Below are 23,426 nucleotides of genomic sequence, written 5' to 3'. Positions count from 1 at the left end.
ATCTGAGCTGCCCGTAAGACTTGGCAGATATCACCAGCAGGCGTGCTAGGGGCTGGCCTCGGTCTGCAAAGTGTCGCAATGCGGACGAGCAGCCGCTCGATAGGCCAGATCTGCGCCAATGGCGGAAGACCCTAGCAGTCATTTCCGACCTCCTTTCCGGCGCTGTAGTCAAGAAAACTGGCGCTGACCCTTCTTCAAAACCCTCATCAACTCTTCCTCTTCCTCGCGGTGTGAGATTCACTTCTACACATCTTCTTCGTCGTTCCTTTGCGCCTTGCGTGTGCTTGGTCGTGGTTGCCGTCTTTTCTTTCCCTCCGCTCATTGTTTGATTACGCATTTTGTTCCTCTCAAACCTGATAGGCGCAGCCATTCGAATCAAAACACTTGACATCCTCTCCCGCCAGACTCCGTAATCTTCCACTGTTCCCGCCAGTTCGCACGCACGCACGCATACACAAACACGATGGGAAACCCCGAATGGCTTGAATACGGCGTGCCGACGCTCGACCGTCCTTTTGGCCTGGCTCTATGGCCCATTTTCGAAAAGGTCTTTGAGCCCATTGCGGGCTACAAGCCCCAGGACTTCCGCTTCGAGCAGGGCGTCACACCGCTCTCGACCTTCAAGACGTGTGTTGTCACACTTGTTGTATACTACATTGTAATTTTCGGCGGCCGGGAGCTTATGCGCAATCGCGAGCCCTTCAAGCTCAGCTTTCTCTTCAAGCTACACAACTTTTACCTCACCGCCATTAGCGGTACACTGTTGCTGCTTTTTGCCGAGCAGATCATCCCCACGGTTGTCAGGAAGGGTCTTTTCTTCGCCATCTGCGACCACGAGGGCGGCTGGACTGACAAGCTGGTTATCCTCTACTACGTACGTATTCATAACAGGCGCCCGCTGCAGACCAGGCTAACACATGTGTACAGCTCAACTACCTCACCAAGTTCCTCGAGCTGATTGACACCTGCTTCCTGTTCTTGAAGAAGAAGCCTTTGAGTACGTGCATCCGAATGGCGGTCAAGATATCGTAAAGCTAACGGATTCCAGCTTTCCTCCACACCTACCACCATGGCGCGACGGCCCTCCTCTGCTACACCCAGCTCATTGGCCACACCCCCGTCTCATGGCCCGTCATCACCCTGAACTTGGCGGTTCACGTTGTCATGTACTGGTACTACTTCCAGAGCGCCCGAGGCATCCGCATCTGGTGGAAGAAGTACATTACCGTCGGCCAAATCACCCAATTCGTCCTTGATCTTGGTAGGTTCCTTCGTAAATTGACGGTGCATTACAACAGCTAACCCCCCGCCTAGGCTTCATCTACTTTGCGTCATGGACCTACTTCACCAGCACCTACTGGCCCCACATCCCCAACATGGGCAAGTGCGCTGGTGAGGAGTTTGCCGCCATCTCTGGCATCTGCATTATCACTTCGTACCTGTTCCTCTTCCTGGCATTCTACTTTGCCACATACAAGAAGCCGGTTCCCAAGGGCCGCCGCAGGGCTACCAGCGCTCTCGTGGAAATGAAGGACGAGAAGGTCCCCACCGTTGGCGAGGCTCGCAGGCGCCTTTCGATCACCCGTGGCGCCGCTGCTACTGGATCTTCGCCCAACGGCACTCCCAACGGCCGGGCGACGCGCAGCCGCAAGGCGTAAAGGGTGACGTTGTGGCTGCGCAGGCTATAGAGGCGCAGCTGTAGCGCGCCATGCTTGGCTAGAGGAGCCACCAGTTAGGCCTGGCTCCTATGACTTCGTTCTTGATGCGCCATGGCCAATTTAGGTCGGCAATTTTGATACTTGTTGTAATTGTTATGTGTGGGGTGGGACGGTTTTGGCTTGCCCCGTGTTACGATAAAAGCATGTAAGAGCATGGTTGGTCGGTCGGATTGCATTAGGACAACGGTGGTGTTGGGATTGGGCTTTGACATGGGCAGTCCACGCACGCGTTGTACAAGATACTCGAATGACAGATAATGCATAATAATGGTCGAACTTGGTCTTGCCATTGTAGTTGTTGTGAATGTGGAGATGTGTGTGTGTATGCATGTGGGGCGTGTGGGCGTATTGATGTTTGCGTTCACGTGATGGAAATGGAGTAGGCTGCTTTTTTGGTGTCCGCGGGGGATAAAGGGGTCGGTTTAGGCATTGTGTGAGGGCTCTATGTGCAGTAGTAGAGTTGAAACGCTCATTGCTTTGTTATTGGTATGGAAATTACTGCTTCTGGGATGTTGCCACTTGCGGCTATCGGAGCTTTTCATGGGCAGATGTGGGGAAGCTTGACCAGATTTACACGTGCAAAACTGAGGGGTGAAGCATGGTGGTAAGACGAGGCTGACAAGGGATCCGCCGCCATTACGCCATGTGCCCGGCGGCCAGCGTGTACTTGTAGTCCCCGGCTTGATGCACACTCCGAGCAAGGCAGAGAGAAGTCGGGGGTGGCTCATCATGGACTGTGCAGGCTACCGGTATCGTATCCATGTATGTAAGAAAGAAAAAAACAGACAGCACGGCGTAGTAGTAGCCCCTCGTGTCTGGTCTGACGGGACAACGGGCCTTGTCGTCTCATTTGCGTTGCCAAGCACGAGTGGGTGGCGTGGACTGTGGGTGGATCGCCGGTGACATGTGATAGGACTGACATGTGAGAATCATGGCTTTTGTGGTGACCCCCAATTTGCTGCCGCCGGGCGCTCTCGTCTGGCCTCCCATTGCCATCGCCGTCGTTTTGCTCCCCTCGCACCTTGGCCCTACATCCGCTCAGCAATGCCGTAGCCCGGCCAATCCATCCTGCCACCCTTCTCCTCTGACCGTCATGCTGCCTCTGCCTCGTGCGTGACCAGCCGCCCACTCACTCCCCTGAACGACATCATTGCTACGTCCCCTCTCATTTTGCGCTCCCGCACCCCGGCATCCGATTCCGCTCCCGCTGAGCCCCCATTCCCATTCGAGCCCGCTTCTCCGACCCTTTGCTAAGCATTGCGATCGCACGCGGGAACAGGGCAGCGCGACGTAGCGCAACTCTCGCCAGTCGAGCACAGTACACTATCTGATCGCATTGCCAAAACACCCTCCCGTCGTGCTTCGCGCACTGAGCGTACGTGGGGTACCGCTAGTCGCCCGCATCACAACCCGCACCCTTCTTTGACCACGTCCTGCCAATTCACAATGGAGCAAGAACGCCCACTCCAGCGTGCCCCGCCGCCTGCATACACCCAGCACGAGCCTGAGTCGCTGCATCTGCCCTCAGTACCAACCCATATACCCACTCACAACCATCACCCCGACAATGCAAGACTCCCAGGCATCAAGTCGCTGCATCTGCCCGAGACCAAACCACGTCATACGCCACACACGTCCATAGAATACAGTCCGCGCACAAACTTCGAGGCATCGCATTGGGGCGTCTTGCCTGCTCCAAATGGCACAACCTTCCCGAGCGTGCCAGAAAGCCTGCCGCGCGAAGATGTAGGAAGCCCCATGGACACGTCTAGTATACGGGAAACGAGCGTCAGTATGGATGACCCAGATGTACGATTGGCAGCCGAGGCGCTAAGCGGACTGGGCAACCCAGGTATGTGGGGGGTGGTGCCCTCATGGTAAAGAGTAAGCATATACTAACTACAGCCTATAGACTTTGTCCGTTCTCCCACAGCACGATCTCTCACATTGTCTGCCCGCCCACCCACTGCTGAACCACCGGAACCACTTCTGTCGCTAATCACCTCGAATCACCCATGGTTGGGAAGCTCCATCAATGGCTCCATATCCGCTTACAACACGACAAAAGGGTACACGCCGCGTCTAGTCCAATATGGTGCCGAACTGCTCGAACGCAATATTGGATCACCCGTAGTAAATACTGTTTCGTCTGTAGGTAGAAGAACCGGCATGGAAAAGAGCCTGCGCCGTTACCTGGGCGAAGGACATCGCCGGCCTAGTGATCTTGAACAGGGCGACAGCGACAGTTCTAGAAGTAAGAGACAGAGGATTGCAAGTCCTGCAGATGATGCCATGGATGTAGATGATGCACTTGCGGCAGCATCGCGAACAAGAGGGGGATCTCAATCTTCTTACTCTGAATCTCTTCCAGCCTACGATGATCAGAGATCTCCAAACTACGAAGAGGCGATTGTAGGAGACACGGCTGGGCAAAAAGCACTAGAACAGCGATCCGAGACCCCACAAGACCGTCGCGTAAACTGGTCTACACAGCTCATCATGACCACCTCTGGTCTTGGTGTTGCTCTGTCCGAGACATCACTGCGCTCCTTGAAAATCTGCCTAGGTCTCCTCCGCAGCGCAACAACACACATTGACTCCGTCATGCGTGCACTCAAGCTGGTCCTGGAAGAATACGAAGCCGCGCTGCGCAACCAAAGGGAGTCTTCGTCCAACAGCACCAACCACAACATTGCCCAAGACGAAAAGGCCCAACTCAACGGCAACATGGCACAAATGGGCCTCGTAGATTCCGACAAGGACGACCAAGTCCGCCGCTTCGCCGACCGCATCAAAGAACTCTCCTCCGATATCTGGCAAACCCTCCAATCAGTCGTGCAATCCGTGTCCCGCTACACCGGCGGCGCCCTCCCGCAAAACGCCCAAACCGTCGTCCGCACCCAGCTCCTCTCCGTGCCCCAGCGCTGGCAACTCGCCAGCCGCAATACTAGCGGTAGCAGCAACAGCAGTGGTGGTGACGAAGTCCGCGGCGCAAACCGTATGCTAGCCTTTGCCAAAGAAGGGCTCGATATGATGGGTCAGATTACGACGGTTGTGGATGGTACCGTGCAGAGTGCAGAGTGCTGGCTTCAACGTATTGGACGGAGACCTGCGAATGGAGAGGAGAGTGCAGGGCAGGCGGGGGAGAGTCAGAAGACGCCTCTTGCGCTTGAGGCTGGGTTGGGAAGGGATGAGAAGAGGTAGATGATTATATTGGTGTTTATATACATGTTTTGTTGTCTGTTTTCTTCTTCTTCTTCTTCTTCTTCTTCTTCTTCTTCTCTGAAGCAGTTCCTTTGTTCTTGCTTCGCCTTCTCCTTCTTCACCTTTTGCGTATGTGTGTGTGTGTCTGATGTTCTTTTTTTCAAAGGGGGGTGAAAGCAAGCAATGGGTGAAAAGGTCAAAGAGCAGGATGAGTATAACTGCAGAAAAAGCGAATATGAGGGTATTTTGTGTGGTGGGAAGATGGCGAGTGAAGTAAGGTGGGGAGGTTTTTTTGGAGGGGGGGGGGGTTAGTCTGGCGAGGTGAAAGTAAGAAAGGTGGAGGTGTTGTTGGATATATATCCTAAGAGTTGAAATTTAATTCCTTTATGGATGTTTGGATGTGGTTTTTGGGGTGGTGGTGATGGTTGTGATTGTTATGTTGCTTGCGCTTTGGTAGGTGATTCTGTGTTGCTGTTTTTGGGGGTCGATGGGGTTAGGTGAGGCTGAGGATTGTGGAGTGTTGGGGGTGGGTGTTGGCTTGAGAAGGAAGGAAGGAAGGATGGAGGGAAAGAAGGTGGAGAGAGTCGAACTAGTGGGAGTAAACACCAGTTTGTTGTTTATGTTATTCTGGGTACTATCATTAACATTTTTGTACAGTCTCTATTCCTTTCTTCCATCCCGTCTGCTTCTTCCATCGAGTCGCTCGCAATTTAGCCGCCGTGGCTGAGGTCGAAACTACATGATGCAGCCTTGCCCCTCGTGTCGGCTGCAGCCTTGGCTCTGCTGTCATTCAGGTTGCAGCTTTCAAGCTTCTGCTCTTTGACTTTTTTACATGACTTGACCAGATAGATTTGCCATCTGGAAAAGACTTGATACCGCTCACTAAACGAGCGCACTATGCTAGTCGACCAGCCCAACTCCTATGGCACCATCCCGCGCTACCGTGCACCGACTCGACTTCACGAGGCTGACACCAAGCACGCAGAATGATGACGAGTTTTGCGTGAAGTACGATCGCATCCATACATTTGACAAAATTACTGACATCGTCTAGCATCATATTCATCCACGGCTTGCGAGGCCATCCTCGACGAACGTGGGAGGGAAATATAAAACCAAGTAGTATCGGCAGCGATGCTACCAAGAAGTCCAAGAGTCTCCAGATACGGTCCTTTTTCCGACGAGAACAGGCTAGATCTCCTGCACCAGAGATATCACAAGCCCAGGACCCTCCCTCAACCCCTACTTCGTCATCGCCGTCTAGCATATTTTGGCCAGAAGAGTATCTCGTCCCGGACATCCCCCGTGCCTGCATATGGACGTACGGGTACAACGCAGACGTCATTGGCGGTATCTTCAAAGCCAATAACCAGAATAGTATCTCACAGCATGGTCAAGATTTGTCAGTTAGACTGGAGCGAGAGATTTGCAATGAGGTATGAGCTGGGTAAAACACAAGATCCCTCCAGAATTGTATCTAAATGCATCACAGAAACCAATTTTATTCGTAGTACACAGTCTTGGTGGAATCATACTCAAAGACGTAAGCGATCTAAAATGTGATAGACTACGTCAACGCTGCTAACTTTGTTGCTGTAGGCCATCCGCCGATCGGAGACTATGCGGGAGCGAACAAGATTCATCGTCTTTCTTGGGACGCCGCACCGGGGCAGCGGGTGTGCAGACTGGGGTCAGATTGCATCGAGTCTTGCCCGTGTAGCCATGCAAGACTCAAACAAGAAGATTCTTGAGACACTTGAAGTAAATAACGAAGTTTTGGATAACATCCATGAAGACTTCAAGCAGATCGCGTCCAAAGGCAAATTCAAGGTTCATTCCTTCCAGGAAGCACGAGGCGTTACAGGCGTGCGTGGATTGGAAGGAAAGGTAGGCACGACACAGAAACCACTAGGAAAAGCTGACAATCCTAGGTGGTGGACAACTTCTCTTCCAAGCTCGACCTTCCGCGAGAATTTGAGACTGTCGAGAGCATCGATGCGAACCACATGCAAATGGCTCGGTGTGCCAGTAGAGATGATCAAGTATATCGCGCCGTCTGTGGTGTTTTGAAAGCATACGTGAAACAAGAACTGAAGAACCAGCAGACGCCTTCCGCTTCTGAAGGTACTGCTACGGGACTGACAGATGCTACCTGTACGTAAGATCATAGCCTACAAGACTGCCGTGCGACACAACGCTTATTGGTGACTTCTATTACTAGCAAACAAAGCTTTGTTCATGGTGCCTTTTTCCAAAGATAACTTCTTCATTGGACGAGAAGACATCATCAACAAGATCAAAGAGCGCAGAAAAGCTGCACCTTCACACACGCGCACAGCTCTCTTTGGTCTTGGGGGCGTGGGGTCAGTATTCGTATCTATCCTCTTTGTAGAAAGTGCATTAAACCATTTTTAGAAAGTCACAGATTGCGATCGAGTACGCATATCGAGCCAGCAAGGAAACACCTCACATGGTGGTCATGTGGATACACGCAAGTAGCCCCGAAAGGTTCCAACAGGGATACAAAAGAATTGCCGAAAGGCTTCAGCTGCCTGGATGGAACGATCCCAAAAAGAATGTACTACAGCTCGTATATGAGTGGTTGGCGGACAGTCAAAATGGGCAATGGCTAATGATATTGGATAACGTTGACGAAACTAACATCTTCTTCAGCGATAATCAGGACAGTGATTCGCTTGAGAGCTATCTTCCGCAAGTGACACATGGATCAATCCTGATCACGTCGAGAAACAAGATTGCAGCAAAAGGTCTTGTTGGCGAGCACACTGGTATCATTGAGGTAGAACCGATGAGCGAGGAAGAGGCGGTAGAACTACTTCACACCAAGGTGTCACCTATAGATTCAGATCCAGCAGATGCCAAGGCGCTCGTTCATGCATTGGAGTACATTCCGCTAGCCATCACACACGCCGCGGCATATATCCAAACACTAGGAGAAACATTCACGATAGGCAACTATCTAGATCTCTTTCGCGAAAGCGAAACCAATCAGGTGCACTTGCTAAGCAAAGACGAGTTGAAGGACATTCGGCGCGATCCAAGCATACGGCAGGCAGTGATAGCGACATGGCAGATCTCATTTGAACACATCCGAAAAACGAAACGATCCGCAGCGGACCTACTTGCACTCATGAGCATGTTCCACAAGCAAGGCATCCCACGAAAATTAGTGCAAGGTACGACGAGCGAACTGGAATTCAACGATGCTCTGGCGCCACTGATCGGCTTCTCTTTCGTGAGGGTTGAAGTCGGGCAGCAGTTAGTGACGATGCATCGCTTGGTGCAGCTGTCGATGAGACGATGGTTAGAGAAAGAGAAGGAGATTGATAAATGGGTTAAGGAGTCGACACAAGCTATGGATATGGTTTTTCCAAGTGGGGATTACGGGACATGGCAGGAGTGTCGAGTGCTGCTGCCGCACTTCAAAGAAAACACAAGCCATGCCACGACTGACGAAGACGTGCTAAATATGCGAGAAAACATCATTCGGGGAGTTACGGCATACTGTGTGACTATGGGAGAATGTCAAATTATAGAGGAGACATGCCGATCGTTGTTGAAGAGCCTAGAGAGTTTTTGTGGGAACGAGCATCGAGCCGCGATTGGTTGTACCAATAGCCTTGCAGCAGTGTTAGAGGAACAGGGAAAGCTCAAAGAGGCAGAAGAAATGCATCGGCGAGCGCTGCAAGGATGTGAGAAGATATTAGGGCATAAGCACCCTGAGACGCTTGATAGCTTGAATAACCTTGCAGTAATGTTGTTGAAACGGGGAAAGTTAGAAGAGGCTGAAGAGATGCTTCAAGAGACGCTACGAGGACGTGAGAAGATATTTGGGCGTGAGCACCCTGAGACGCTTGATAGCTTAGATAGTCTTGCAATAGTGCTATCAAAACGGGGAAAGTTAGAAGAGGCGGAAGAAATTCTTCAAGAGACGCTACGAGGACGTGAGAAGATATTAGGGCACGAACACCTAAATACACTGACCAGCCTTTACTATCTAGCGGTTTCTATTCATATGCAGAAGCGCTACTCTGATGCGCTTGCGCTGTACCAAGAAGCGCATGATGGGTTTTCAAAAGTGCTTGGAGCGCAGGATCCGAAGACTCGAGACTGTTTGTTGCTTCTTGAGCTCGCTCGAAAATGTAAAGACATATATTCATGTCTGCAGTGCAGTGCTATTCACCAAAAAAAAAGATTCATAAATAGAGAAAAAAAGAGAATTTCCTTGTTGGAATTGAATTAGATATTTACAACTACTCGGGAAGAATGAAAGGAAAAAAGCCAACCTGGACACATTCCCCAGTCCACTCTAGCTATAGATCGTACATAAATCACATGCAACACCGAAGAAAACAGACACCTTAATGCGAAACTAGCCGCACACAAAACCACAATACAAATAAGCCTGTTCATAAGATTCCTTGCTTGGTGGTATATACAAAACCCCTTTCGCCCCATGTCTTCCCTACCCGGATCGACGAGAGAAAGTCCAGTCTCATATCCTGTATCTACCACCTATACTTTCCAGACACTTCCCAAAATACCCCCAAAACATCCAATCTACCCTACCACCGTACCCCAAAATCCCCCACCCCAAAAACCCACACCACTACTTCCCCCCCTGCGCCCCTGTTGTCCCACCACCCGATCCCATCTGGCCCTCCGCCCCGGCACCACCTGAAGACGTTGCTGCAGACGACGACGATGTATAGTAGGACGTATGCGAAGTATTCTGCCCGCTAGCTTGTGGCGACGCAACACTACTCGTAGTGCCACTATTGCTCGTACTAGTATCGCTCGTGGTATTTGGCTTGGAGACTTGAAAGGGCGCGAAGCGAATTGGTGGGATAAACATTCTGAACCCCCGTAGTATATCTCTCTTTAAAAACCAAAATAATTATTTCTGGGAGTTTAGCTTGTTTGACTGCTTTTGTTTTGTTTTGTTTTGTTTCCAGCAAAGATAGAAGGGGGTGATGATATGAGCTTTGTTTGATATTTTGATGCCGCCTTCTGGTCATCTATCCAGTATTTAAATACTTCAACGTCTTTATTTTCTTACACTTTCTCCATCTTACTTTTTTTTTCTCTTTTCGCATTGCTATGTTTAAGTGCGTGTGAGATGGTCATTCGCATTCATCGCTCCCTTTCCCCTCCCCCCCACTTTCACCGCGCGAGCGCGCAAAAAATAGATATTTAGCAGTAGTAGATTATGTGTTTGTTGTACTCCCGACGTTTTGCCGTATGCGAAGAAAGCGAAGGGTGGAAAGAACGTCAGAAAGTAAGGCAGAATACTTAGACGTACTATGCGTCAGTAGCGAGATACGTAGGTAATGGGAATAGGGAAAAATAGAAGCAAATGACAATGGGAAATGTTTCAGAAGCAACGTTGACACTAGCCGATTGGCGTAGGGTTTATTTTTGGGAAGCAAAAGGCACGATGATGTTTGTGGTTTTTGTGACGGTGAACCGCATTAAGGGTAGTCTCGTCTGCCTTGCCGTTCAGCCCGCGGGTTTGCGCTAAGTAGCCGTGGGCTGTGTTTCCATCTGCGTGTGTGTGGGGGGCTAGCGCGCAGGCACATGATTTCGCGTCGCGTTGCCCGTATGCCCGCGGTGAGAAGTTTTTAGTAGTAGTAGGGACTGGGATGTGTTATGTAGGTGTGCTGATGGTTTTTTTGTGGCCAACACCGAGTATCAAAGTGAAACATGACAGTTTTTTTTCTTTGTGTGGTGGTGGCGATGACTCGGGATGTGGAGTGGGGGGAAGGGGGGGAAGTGGGGGGGTTTGGATGGCAAGCTGGGAACTTTTCATGTGTCCGCGCATATGCTATTTATGGTAGAAATAAGGTACCAAGTATGTACACAAGTATGCACATGTGAGTGCAGATGGGGGCGGACATTTTGTTTCATGACGCGAAGGCCGTGAGCCATGTTTAGAATGCAAGATTCCCAGATTCCTAGATGTGAACTGTGTTTTTAGTGGGTTGTAGTACTCATATGTCACGTGCTTGGCGTTGATGGTGTAACGGCAAGTAGGAAGAGTTTGACGGTATTTTTTTTGTAAAAAAAGGAGGTGAGAACTGTTCTTGCCCCCGACGTCTCACCGCTTCGGGCTGCCGCTTTGGTGTAAGTGGTGACGTGTTTCTTTTTACACGGTAGTCTATATGGTGGTGAACAAGGAGGTTGTCTCGGGCCCGGCATGGGTTGATGCGCGGGTAGTAGTGTAGTGCAGCGTATAGTTTGGGGCAGGGTGATGTGCATACTGCATGCCAGGGTTGTGGGACACAGCGACAGGGCACGGAACTGACTTTTGGCTTTTGGTAAACTTCATCCACGCCTCTACTACCACCACCACCACCACTACTACTACTACTACTACTACCATACAGTGGTTATCGATGTGGTGATGCACAAGTGTGGCGCACACGCAATATGTATACGACACTCTTGGTACGAATGGCGGCGGGTATGATCTGACATGATCTGGGATGAGTCGAGATGAGTCGGAACGGGTGCAAGGGTGTGCCGACGGTGCCAGCCGGTATTCGTCCGTGGAAGAGGGAAACTCGTCGGCACGCGAGAATTGCGAGTGCCGGCGCGGCTGATCCGGACGGTGGTTGTTATGTATACGGCGGTTCCCTCGAACAGATAGCCGCAGACAAGTGTATCAAAGACGTCAAGGTACTGTCCTTGGATCAGAACCTCCCGATATGGTCACGCGAAAGAACCGACGCTCAACATGGCCTTTACAGATTCTTTACCTGCCTTGTTCGCAACCAAACCAGACTACCCAGCATGACTCAAACAGGAGCATGTACACGAGGAGCGCTGACAAATGTACTGTCAAATTGGCCGAAGGGATCGAGTCTTCAAACGACGCATCGCATCCATCAGCCCTAAAAAGTGGGCTTGAGCCATGGCATTGGTCTAGCGCTCCCTCAACAGCTAATTTGTCCCTGCATGTAAGTTTTGATCCATCGCCAGGTGACGCCCTTTTTTTTTTTTGCGTTCTAGTATGTTCGCTTTTGCTTTTGTCCGGGAAAAGGCCTGGCATGACGTCGAGATGAGTAGGCGATCGTAGCCTGCTTGGCTGCATATCGCCTTGTCTGGATGCCATCTAACGAGAGAATAGAGAAGGAATGCCCTTGACCAGGCTGCTCAACTCGATGATTAACAAGCACTAGCAGCAAAAGCTGCCGTTAGGGACGCCGGCGCCATGGAGTAGAACTGTGTAATGGGGCGCCGGGCGGCTCAATGTCCCCCATCCCCACACGCATGGCGGTATGCACATGTGCAATCTGCTTAGCTGCTTAGCCCTCGACTCTTTGACCTCTCCGGTCCTTATTGACCCACTTAACGCTCTTATCTCCGGTCACCGACGGGCGTATCGGGCAACCGTTGCTCATTAGTACTTATTATATTAACTAGTTGTTGTGATCCTCTCCATCGACTTGTTACTCCCTGTGTTTTGCGTGGCACTAATTCCTCTCTTTTTTTTCTCTTCAACACCCCACCACCCATTTCCCCGGGAATAACCGACTTTTCACATCTCTGGCTACGACGACCTCGCCCCCCTGTTCCCTCGTTCACGACCCTTCAATTGATCCCAGGGCGCGCCCTGTTCCGCCCGCCATTATGGACAACCCTGGTGCGCGTGATGCTCATCCACATGAGCATACCGACGGCCCCACGTTTGAGGCTATCCATACGAACAATCACGACAATGCGAGCATAAACACCCCGTCAGTCGACGATACCACCGCGCGCAACTCCCCAAAGCCAGACGAAAAGGACAACAAGTATGGTGTCGATGTTCATCGTGCCGAAGCGGATTTTGCCCAATTGTCCAAAGAGCTCTCACGCACTAGCAACATCTCGCGCCGGATGAGTCGAGTTCAGAGCAAGCATAGTCGCAAAGATCAAGTCGCAGATGTCGAGAAGGCTGGTTCAGAATCCTCGGATGAGCCTTTTGATCTCGAGGCAACACTGCGCGGTGCCCGTGACGAAGAAGAGAGATCTGGAATAAAATCTAAGCGCATTGGTGTGATATGGGATGGGCTCACCGTCAGCGGCATTGGTACGTACACATCCCTTGCATCCAGATCATACATAAGATGGAAATTATACATAAGATCCACGCTAACAGCTGCACAGGCGGAGTCAGAAACTATGTCAAGGTACGCCGTCAGCATCAGGCTTAGCTTTGAGATTAGATGCATGTGATGACTAACACTCCGCGTAGACATTCCCCGACTCTTTTGTATCTTTTTTCAATGTCTTTGAGACTGCTGCCAGCATTCTCGGGCTTGGAAAGAAGGGCAAGGAATTTGACATCCTGAAGGACTTCAAGGGTGTTGTAAAGCCCGGTGAAATGGTCCTGGTCCTTGGAAAGCCAGGCAGTGGTTGCACTACCTTCCTCAAAGTTATCAGCAACCAACGATACGGATACACAAAGATCGATGGAAACGTTCAGTACGGCCCCTTTGACGCAGAATTTTTCGAGAAGAGGTATCGAGGCGAGGCTGTGTACTGCGAAGAGGACGAAAACCACCACCCCACCCTTACCGTTGGTCAGACCCTCGACTTTGCCCTGGAGACCAAAGTGCCTGGAAAGCGACCTGCGGGCCTTTCACGAAAAGAGTTCAAGGAAAGGGTCATCAGCATGATGTTGAAGATGTTCAACATCGAGCACACTCGAAACACCATTGTCGGCAATCCGTTTGTTCGTGGTGTCAGTGGTGGAGAGAGGAAACGTGTTTCCATCGCCGAGACCATGATTACGGGTGCCTCCTTGATGAGCTGGGACAACAGCACAAGAGGACTGGATGCTTCCACAGCCGTCGACTACGCACGTTCACTCAGGGTTCTGACTAACATCTACAAGACGACGACATTTGTGTCTTTGTACCAAGCCTCGGAAAACATCTACAAGGTCTTTGACAAGGTCCTGGTTATTGATAGCGGACGTCAGGTGTACTTTGGACCTGCCCAGGAAGCCCGTGCTTACTTTGAAGGCCTGGGATTCTTGGAGAAGCCCCGTCAGACTACCCCCGATTACCTTACTGGTTGTACCGACATATTCGAGCGTGAATTCAAGCCTGGTATGAGCGAGAAGGACGTCCCATCCACCCCTGACGCTCTCGCCGAGGCCTACAAGAAGTCCGAGGTCGCAGCCAGACTTGACAATGAGATGACTGCCTACAAAGCTCAGATGGTCGAAGAGAAGCATGTCTACGATGAGTTCCAAATGGCTGTCAAGGAAAGCAAGAGGCACGCCCCTCAAAAGTCGGTTTACTCTATTCCCTTCTACCTCCAAGTCTGGGCTCTGGCTCAGCGTCAGTTCCTGCTCAAGTGGCAGGACAAGTTTAGCTTGGTCGTCTCTTGGATCACATCCATGGCAATTGCTATTATCGTCGGTACCGTCTGGCTGGATCTTCCAAAAACCTCTGCTGGCGCCTTCACACGTGGAGGTGTCCTCTTCATTGCTCTACTCTTCAACGCTTTCCAGGCATTCTCGGAATTAGGTTCTACCATGATGGGTCGGCCTATTGTCAACAAACATCGCGCCTTTACCTTCCATCGCCCGTCGGCTCTTTGGATAGCTCAAATCGGTGTTGATCTACTCTTTGCATCGGTGCAGATTCTCGTCTTTTCCATCATCGTCTATTTCATGACGAACCTGGTCAGAGACGCTGCAGCTTTCTTCATCTTTGTCCTTGTTATCATTACTGGATACCTAGCCATGACCCTGTTTTTCCGAACGGTCGGCTGTCTCTGCCCTGATTTCGATGTCGCTATTCGTCTAGCCTCTACCATCATCACGCTGTTCGTCTTGACATCTGGTTACCTTATTCAATGGGACTCTGAGCAGAAGTGGCTTCGCTGGATCTTTTACATCAATGCCTTGGGTCTTGGTTTTGCAGCATTGATGATGAACGAGTTCAAACGATTGGATCTCACTTGCACTGGAGCTTCTCTTATTCCCTTTGGACCTGGCTACAACAACCTCAACTCCCAAGTTTGCACTCTGCCTGGCAGCAAGGCGGGAAACGCAATTGTTTCCGGTACCGACTATGTCAAGGCCTCCTTTTCATGGGATCCATCTGATCTCTGGATGAACTTTGGCATCATGGTTGCACTCATCATTGGTTTCCTTCTCGCAAACGCTTTCCTTGGAGAGTTTGTCAAGTGGGGCGCAGGTGGCCGTACAGTAACCTTTTTCGTCAAAGAGGACAAGGAACTCAAGGAGCTCAACGCTCAACTACAGGAGAAACGTAACAGGCGCAACCGCGGAGAGGCCAGCAGTGACGAGGGCTCAGACCTCAAAGTCGCATCCAAGGCAGTCCTCACATGGGAAGACCTTTGCTACGATGTCCCCGTTCCTGGTGGAGAGCTACGTCTGCTGAAGAACATTTACGGATACGTCAAGCCCGGCCAATTGACAGCTCTTATGGGTGCTTCTGGTGCTGGTAAGACGACACTTCTCGATGTGCTTGCTAACCGCAAGAACATTGGTGTCATCAGTGGTGATAAGCTTGTCGATGGTAAGCCACCTGGTATCGCCTTCCAACGTGGAACTGCCTACGCCGAACAACTCGATGTCCACGAACCCACTACGACCGTACGTGAAGCGCTCCGCTTCTCCGCCGATTTGCGCCAGCCGTTCGAGACGCCTCAAGCCGAGAAGTACGCATACGTTGAGGAGGTTATTGCTCTGCTGGAGATGGAAGATATCGCTGATGCCATTATCGGAGAACCCGAAAATGGTTTGGCAGTTGAACAGCGCAAGCGTGTCACCATTGGTGTTGAGCTTGCCGCCAAGCCCGAGCTACTTCTCTTCTTGGACGAGCCTACCTCTGGTCTCGACTCTCAGAGCGCTTTCAACATTGTCCGTTTCCTCCGTAAACTGGCTGCTGCCGGTCAAGCTATCCTGTGCACCATCCACCAGCCGAACTCTGCTCTTTTCGAGAACTTTGACCGCCTCCTGCTCCTCCAGCGCGGTGGCACATGCGTATACTTTGGCGACATTGGTAAAGATGCTCATGTTCTTCTCGACTACTTCCGCCGCCACGGTGCCAACTGCCCTTCTGATGCCAACCCAGCAGAATGGATGCTCGACGCTGTAGGCGCTGGTTCTGCTCCCCGTATTGGTGACCGCGACTGGGCAGACGTCTGGACTGACTCTGAAGAGTTCGCCGAGGTCAAGCGACACATTACCCAGCTCAAAGAGGAACGCATTGCTGCCGTCGGTAGCGCTGAGCCAGTTGAACAGAAGGAGTTTGCCACGCCAATATCGTACCAGATCAAGCAAGTTGTCAGACGCCAGAACCTCGCCTTCTGGCGCACTCCCAACTACGGCTTCACCCGTCTGTTCAACCACGTCATCATTGCTCTGCTCACAGGTCTCATGTACCTCAACCTCGACAACTCTCGAACATCTTTGCAGTACCGTGTCTTCATCATCTTCCAGGTTACCGTCCTTCCAGCTCTTATCCTCGCTCAGGTTGAGCCAAAGTATGCTATTCAGCGTACCATCTCTTTCCGCGAGCAAATGTCCAAGGCTTACAAGACGTTCCCCTTTGCACTCTCCATGGTCATTGCCGAGATGCCGTACAGTATCTTGTGCGCTGTTGCATTCTTCCTCCCGATATACTACATCCCCGGCCTCAACTCGGAGTCTTCGCGTGCAGGATATCAATTCTTTATCATCCTGATCACCGAAATCTTCTCCGTTACATTGGGCCAGGCGGTCGCTGCCTTGACACCTAGTCCCTTTATCGCTTCCTACTGCAACCCCTTCATCATTGTAAGTTGGCTCCGTATCAATGTTATGAACCACTGGCTAATTCCAACTTTAGATTATCTTCGCGCTCTTCTGCGGTGTCACGATCCCCAAGCCCTCCATCCCCAAGTTCTGGCGTGTCTGGCTTTACGAGCTTAACCCATTCACACGCTTGATCGGTGGTATGGTCGTTACGGAACTTCACGGTCAAAGCGTCCAGTGTACCCCCACCGAATACAACAAGTTCCAATCTCCCCAAGGTCAGGACTGCGGGTCATACATGAGCGACTTCTTCTCCAGCGGTGGAGCGGGATACATTCGCGATAACCTGACCAATGCGTGCGAGTACTGCGCTTACAAGGTCGGCGATGAATTCTACACTCCTCTTGGATACGATTTCAGCAACCGATGGAGGGACCTTGGTATATTCATCGCCTTCATCGTCAGTAACCTGGCCATTCTCTTCATTGCGGCCAAGTACCTCAACTTCAATCGACGATAAACGCAATACGCCGAAGGACATGATGTGTATGGAATTTCACGAGTTTCAGGATACGTTAGTGAACATGAGAGGTTGGCATGACTTGAATGTGAGGATTCGCCGTGCTAGCATGGTACATCACATGGGCTTGCACTCATAGCTACAGCGATGTTGTCTCTGCATCTTGACACATCGCCATTTCTGTTTTTCTGCATTGGAGGATCATTTAGCTGACCAAAAGCACTGTCGTTGCGTGGTATAGAGTGTCACATTTAGGGCAACACATTTCATTGGGTGGCGTCTTTTTGTTTTTACCAGTCAGCTCCATTGTTTGCTGTACTTAGGTCACATATATACATGTAATAGTTTCTGAGATATAATCACGTTGTCCCATGTTTGACTTTATCTTGATTGAAGTGACTGAAATTCCCGTTGGATAATAATCAAGGCTGAGTAACTTTATTGAACTGTCCGAGTTGCTCGTTTGCCTTGAACGTTTGCTTCCACACACGCTGCTTCCAGAACGAGCGCGACTTTCCAAGACAGGAACATGGCTCCTGGTGTGAACAAAGAACTTGTTTCTTTTATTTTCCCAGCTTCTTTGCGATACTTGTGCACCTAATATACTACTATTATCCACTGTCGTTCCTAAAACGCCACGGATCGACACAACGCCTTTGAAAGCATCCTTTCGCTTTGTACCATACATGTTCACAACATTGCTAGACTCGGAGAAACAATCATGTCGTCCATGTCCCCAGATATGCTAGCACATCACCGCAACCAAAACTCATTACCGCATTTTTCATCTTCTGGAACTTCTACCCGGCCGATGCAAACAAACACTGAGCAGCCCAAAGAAACGACCGCACCCCCAAGTCCAGCCCACTCCCGCACATCACATACCACGGATCCAAATCACTTCCCCATACCCCAAATCCAAGGTGTAGTCCCTGGCTTCCGCCACACTCATACCTCACATTCACTCCCCTTCTCCACCCCCACAACCCGCGATATCCTCCAAACACTCAACACAACCAGCTCACCACCCACACCAGATCCAACAACACAATCATCCTACCCCCGCCCTTCCCCTCCAAACTTCCTCTACCCCTTCGCCATTGTGCCATACACAACCCTCCCTTCCACCTCTTGCACTCGCTGCCCAGAAAACGCCATGGCAGGCTCACCGGACATGTCCCTCGCAACCACACTGCCCTTGGGTCTCAAACTGCTCTTTTTGGGTACGCTGTGCGCCGCGGCGCTGGGACTCGCATGGACGGTGGTAGTATGCTGTATTGTGCAGCACAGCGAAGCGGCGCCTAGCAAAGCGGCGCCTAGTGACGAAGAAGCATGGCAGAGCGAAGCGAAGCGTAGCGACAGCATTCAAACGCAACATGGCAGCAAAGAAGAGAGCAAAGATACAAGAGACGTCGCAAACCCCTTTGCCGACCCCACAAACACGCATCAAACTACAGACAAAAGTGCAGCGCTGATTTCGGGTATCGACGTACCTCCTACACCGCGGTATCGCAGGCGGAACAACGCAGTACCGGGGTCGCCGCAGAATCCTTTTTTGGATCCACCCAGTGAGGGGGAGGGTGTGCGTGTGGAGAGGACGGAGGGGGAGTGGATGAGGGCGCGAGCGATGTTTTTTGCGGAGATGGAGGCTGTGGAGAGTGAGATGAGGGAGTTGTCTCGTGGGCGGGTGGTTGATGGGGAGGTACCGGCGCGGGAGAAGAGGAACGGACGGAGTGGTGTTATGAAGGTTGTGGAAAGGGGGGTTGAGATGGTGGATGGGGGTGTGGATGATGTGGTTGTTGCAATGGCGAGGTGGACGGATGATAAGTGAAAGATGGAAGTTGGGAATGGTGAAATTCGGACATATTAAGGGGAGCAACGATGACAGGGAAGAATTAACCGAGTTGTTGATTTCTGTACCAAGCTACATATGTGAGACAGTGGTAAAGATATCACTGAGTCTTGAGAGGAGAAAAATGGTATCATAGAAGACGTTGCTTAAACGCCCTTTTTACGTCTCCCCATTGAAAAGATTAAGAGATAAAAACGCCAAAAATGCTCTCACCGTTCAAGACGAAGAGAAAATCAACGTGATTTAAATGTTTCAAATGTCAAAATCTTTGCTCAGTAGCTCCTGTGCTTCCAGGTCCATCTTCTTGCTAATGAGACGCCCGGCTACCAGATCACCGACTTTGTCTACCAGCTTTTCTCGCACATCTTCGAGATTGGACGCTGTGTATGTTCCCTCTCTCTTTGCCTTTTCGGCTCGTTCTCTGACGGCCTTTGGAACGAGAGCAGGGAAGGAACCGACGAGTACTTCAAGCAGTATCTCCGCATCATGGCGCGTGCTCTCATCGGCCAGCTTCTTGGCAAGGAAATCCTCGCTGTACATTTTTATGTTGGGTAGAATCAATCCTCGGAGTGCATCAGAAGGACCAAGGACGAGAAGAAGAGCTTGTAGAGCGCCAAAATGCGCACCCACTGTTTTGTCAGGGTCCATGAATTGCTTTAGACACGTGCGGGCGATCCGGGATTTCAGTCCCTGGTTTGATGACGAGTACTTTCTGCAAATATTCCGGAGAAGGTGTGCTGCAAGTGTTCGCAAGTAAAAGGCATCAGAAGCAGCGCGGCTGTAGTCGGGTACCGCCCCGCCCAGAGTCTCGGAAGAGGCATTGGAGGGCGCGGGTTGGTTTGCTGGTCCTAGCTTTCCGCCAATGCAGCAAGTCAGGATCGGTGGGACCATGTAGGCAATATAAGGGTCGAGGTAGATGGCCTGGTTGTTTAACAAGGCCTCGGAAGCGCGCATCATTTGGCTGAGTATGAACAAGTTCTTCATATTGTGTGTAACCTTCTCGGCTATGAAGCTTAAAAGATATGTTGTCAGCTGATGGATACCGGGCTCTGTCGAGATTGCAGCCAGGGCTGCATTCTGCCATTCAATATTTGTCTCATCGACAAGAGCGCCCGACAGTTTGTTGAACAGCTCTTGGGATTCCTTGGAGAGCACATGCTTGACGAGAGGCTTGACGTTGACATTGTCGAGCCCGTTGGCAGCAGCCAGATGTGGGTTTGCGTTAGGGCCTTTGGGTAACAAGTCGGCAGTGTTGGTATTGGGATTCTGGGGTATAGAGGGCTGGACTCCCTCTACGGCAAGCCAGTGGGCTGGGCAGAGTTAGAAAATTGGGGACAGGGCAAGTGACGGGGCATGTAGCTTACCTGTGAAGGTGATTTCCCGTGGCACCTTGGGCAGGGGAGCGTTGATGAGCTTTTCGAAATCGACCTCCTCATCCTCGACATAGTACAAGGGCTGGCCAGGTCCCAGTGAAGCCTCGCCGAAGCGCAGCGGCCGGGTAGATTCGTAGCCATAGAGAGGCTCCACATTGAGCACCTTGAGGGCATTGGATATGTCCTGTGTGCTCAGTGTTGTCCGCTTCCCGTGTCGCATAAACTTGAGCGCTTCCTCCAGGACCTGGGCCAGACGAAAGTCGACGTCACGGGCTAGCTCTTCGACGACGTTGTCGGCGAGTGAGGCAATGCCTACTGATTCGGCCACGTCTCGCACATTGTCGGGGTTCCAGACTGAGGACATGATGGCAGAGTGTCGTGCGAAGCGCGGAGGGAATCAAGCGGAACGCAGGGAGGAAGCCGATGGAAGGGCGGAGAGGGTATCACCAGGCGGGTGACGCAGCGGCGGAATTTGTGATTGTTAGCCCTACGACCCAGTGAAGCACATGCCGGACGCGCGCATGCGCAGGTAGTGGGAAGATGTCGCCGCGGAGATTGCAAGCTGTGTATCCCCGCGTTTCATATACGACGGCGCGGTGATGATGGTCGTAGTCGTAGTCGTGGCGCTACTGTGGCTACTGCGGAGAGAGGTGAATTGAGCCGCCCCAGGCTTGGATTGGCTGCAAGGCGGGTCTGCGCGCGCAGAGGGAAGTCGCGATGGGTGACGGTCCTCGCGTCAGTCTTGGCGCGCCATTTGGTCGTTACTTACGCCGGCCATGGTCTCCCTCACCACTACTACACTACACACGCCCACCCTCCCCACAACCGTCGAACTTACACACACACCTTCACACACATCCCCGCCCACATTCACACCGATGGATGTAGTCGCTGCGTATGCACGCATCCGCGTCAACAAGTGTATAGGTGTGCGTAGAGCAACACCGCCCTTGGATTGGCCCGCTGTTTGCTTCACTTGAGAAATAGACAAACATTGCCGCTTCACCACGTGCTAGCCTCTGCCGACTCTTGCACCAGCGGCGCCAGAAATGCGCCCCGATGACGGCCCATGTTGCCGTCCTTCTGGGGGGGCGCTTTTCCCGCTGATAATCCCATCCAAACAGGACATCTCGCGTATCGACGAGGTCCTGGTCTTGTGTAGACCGCCATTTGCAAATGCTTCCGGGGAAGGAAAGCAAAGCTTATCTAGCAGTGCCATCGACTGGCTGTCACGGCTGCGGTCCGTCTTCCCCGCCGCCTCGTAGTCAAGAAGCAGTGCCTATCCCTGCTTACCGTTGTGCCACAATTGCTCAACTGTAGCTCGCCGCCACGTTGTTTCCCTCCCTTCCTCAGGTTCAGTATCCGGCCCGTAACCCAGGCCTCTGCAACAGGCCAACATCTTGATTTGTTCTTCGTGCTCCTGTTCTGCCAAACTGCCTCAGCCTCAGCTTCACCCGCTGCTTCGGACTTGGTGCTGCCTGACGCCACCCGTCTGTCCCGCCCGGCCCGCTGTGACCCTGGTTGTCTTTTCCGTGGCGGTTTGGATACGCCAGCTCGACAGACTCCCGTGTAAGCCACTAAACAGTGCCTAGAGGTTTTGGATTGGGAGCGTAACAAAACCGCGCCTCAGACTATTTAACCTCGAGACTACTTTAGCGTTTTGTCCCGCACAACACACTTCCCCTTCTACTCATCCCAACCTTTATCGAAACGTAATTTTAAACAGTCTGTCCTGAACCTCAAACATCGCATCTATCCACTCCACCGTCAATTTCATTCATTCCACCATGGTCATGTTGAATCAATCTTTGACGGGCACAACATCTGATTCCATCAACACGCGCTCTTCCTACCACGGATCGAGTTTGGCTGTCACTATGCCACCGCAAGACCGCTCGAGAGATGACCCTCCATCTCCTCCCCCTCAACCTCCGCCTAGCCCAGCTCACTGGAGTCGTCTCGTCTCTGTGAGTAGTATTGAAAGAAACATTGTATCCAGCTAATGCTCTACCAAGATTGATACACTGGCCCCACTTGACATCTAAGTTCAGGCTTAGTAATGCCAGGTCGGTAAGCAGCCACTCTTTATCCAGTCCAACTCTTTCTGACATTTCTCCAAAAGTAAACTGCGATTTCTCACATTACCATTTTCCATCGATAATAATCCGCACCACCTTTCGGTCGGCTTATCGTACTCCGTGCCTCAGACCTTCATCGCCACGCCGAATTTTGTCAAGTATCCTGTACGAGTAACATGGGTAGTGTAGGTTGATTCAGATATGGATTTTGGCAGTCTTGGGCCTTTCTTTGTTTCGCTTATCTAGGGTGTGAATTGGGTGTTGGGGCGTTCGGTTAAATGAATAGCTGGGTGTATTCCTACACAGCTCAAGTACGCGGATATGCCCGTTCGGTTTTGTAACGTACCGCCAAGCGGCGCCTTTCTCCCCAAATACAAACATTGTCTACATGATATTCCTTGTGTTCTGGTATATCTAGCCACTTATTTCCCTCCTCTGCTGGAATAGATACAATGGCCAATGGGCTAACAAACCCCTGTTAGTGGCAGCAGCGGATGAGCTAGTCTAGCAAAACTACAGGCTCCACTTCGCGAGCCCGGGCATCTGATTAATATTCCGGTCAGAACATTACACAGTAGGACGACTAAGCCTGATTGCCATGCCCAAGTATTATCCCCTGGTGCTACACTCCACCTCGCTTACTGATTAGCGCGCACTAGTCGCGTGGTCTTTTCGGCTTTTCCAAATTCGAAAACCCAGACAGTGCGGCTCCACCCCGGTTCACTGTACACCCGATCAGATATACGTGCAACCCTTACTAGACAAGCATTCTATCTCTCCTTTATTGTCTTACGCAATCTGATTTATACTGCAAACACACAAAAACCACGTCGTCTCCCGGGTTTTGCTGCGAGAGATATCTAGGTCTTGGCACGGGATCGACAAGTCCCCACTATCCG

General features: G+C 51.4%; 8 protein-coding genes across 8 annotated transcripts; 6 read left to right on the top strand and 2 right to left on the bottom strand.

Annotated features, from left to right (window-relative positions):
- Positions 1-463: 463 nt before the first annotated feature.
- On the top strand, positions 464-1,658 carry COCCADRAFT_23380 (uncharacterized protein; the record flags this gene model as incomplete). Its single annotated transcript, XM_007710539.1, has 4 exons — positions 464-874; positions 928-997; positions 1,049-1,261; positions 1,315-1,658. 4 exons carry the CDS (start codon positions 464-466, stop codon positions 1,656-1,658), a joined length of 1,038 nt encoding a protein of 345 aa, XP_007708729.1.
- Positions 1,659-3,164: 1,506 nt separating this feature from the next.
- COCCADRAFT_33767 (uncharacterized protein) lies at positions 3,165-4,922 on the top strand (the record flags this gene model as incomplete). The annotated part of the gene is made up of 2 exons (XM_007710560.1): positions 3,165-3,570; positions 3,631-4,922. The coding sequence occupies 2 exons, from the start codon at positions 3,165-3,167 to the stop codon at positions 4,920-4,922; spliced, it is 1,698 nt and encodes a 565-aa protein (XP_007708750.1).
- A 907-nt stretch (positions 4,923-5,829) lies between these two features.
- COCCADRAFT_86924 (uncharacterized protein) lies at positions 5,830-9,186 on the top strand (the record flags this gene model as incomplete). Its single annotated transcript, XM_007710595.1, has 7 exons — positions 5,830-5,930; positions 5,977-6,358; positions 6,415-6,465; positions 6,522-6,809; positions 6,854-7,076; positions 7,153-7,289; positions 7,342-9,186. Coding segments are annotated over 7 exons (3,027 nt in total), but the record flags the coding sequence as incomplete, so codon positions are not given.
- A 366-nt stretch (positions 9,187-9,552) lies between these two features.
- Positions 9,553-9,798, bottom strand: COCCADRAFT_33765 (uncharacterized protein; the record flags this gene model as incomplete). The annotated part of the gene is made up of 1 exon (XM_007710559.1): positions 9,553-9,798. One exon carries the CDS (start codon positions 9,796-9,798, stop codon positions 9,553-9,555), a length of 246 nt encoding a protein of 81 aa, XP_007708749.1.
- Positions 9,799-12,575: 2,777 nt separating this feature from the next.
- COCCADRAFT_86946 (uncharacterized protein) lies at positions 12,576-17,224 on the top strand (the record flags this gene model as incomplete). Its single annotated transcript, XM_007710594.1, has 4 exons — positions 12,576-13,017; positions 13,095-13,117; positions 13,183-16,746; positions 16,799-17,224. 4 exons carry the CDS (start codon positions 12,576-12,578, stop codon positions 17,222-17,224), a joined length of 4,455 nt encoding a protein of 1,484 aa, XP_007708784.1.
- Positions 17,225-17,945: 721 nt separating this feature from the next.
- Positions 17,946-19,055, top strand: COCCADRAFT_33763 (uncharacterized protein; the record flags this gene model as incomplete). The annotated part of the gene is made up of 1 exon (XM_007710558.1): positions 17,946-19,055. One exon carries the CDS (start codon positions 17,946-17,948, stop codon positions 19,053-19,055), a length of 1,110 nt encoding a protein of 369 aa, XP_007708748.1.
- A 273-nt stretch (positions 19,056-19,328) lies between these two features.
- COCCADRAFT_86847 (uncharacterized protein) lies at positions 19,329-20,813 on the bottom strand (the record flags this gene model as incomplete). The annotated part of the gene is made up of 2 exons (XM_007710593.1): positions 19,329-20,386; positions 20,441-20,813. 2 exons carry the CDS (start codon positions 20,811-20,813, stop codon positions 19,329-19,331), a joined length of 1,431 nt encoding a protein of 476 aa, XP_007708783.1.
- Positions 20,814-22,236: 1,423 nt separating this feature from the next.
- On the top strand, positions 22,237-22,494 carry COCCADRAFT_33761 (uncharacterized protein; the record flags this gene model as incomplete). The annotated part of the gene is made up of 2 exons (XM_007710557.1): positions 22,237-22,416; positions 22,465-22,494. 2 exons carry the CDS (start codon positions 22,237-22,239, stop codon positions 22,492-22,494), a joined length of 210 nt encoding a protein of 69 aa, XP_007708747.1.
- Between the last annotated feature and the right edge of the window lie 932 nt (positions 22,495-23,426).

Source organism: Bipolaris zeicola (genome assembly GCF_000523435.1).
Source record: "Bipolaris zeicola 26-R-13 unplaced genomic scaffold scaffold_19, whole genome shotgun sequence".
Lineage (NCBI taxonomy): Eukaryota > Fungi > Ascomycota > Dothideomycetes > Pleosporales > Pleosporaceae > Bipolaris > Bipolaris zeicola.
This window is presented reverse-complemented; position numbering and strand designations above follow the sequence as displayed.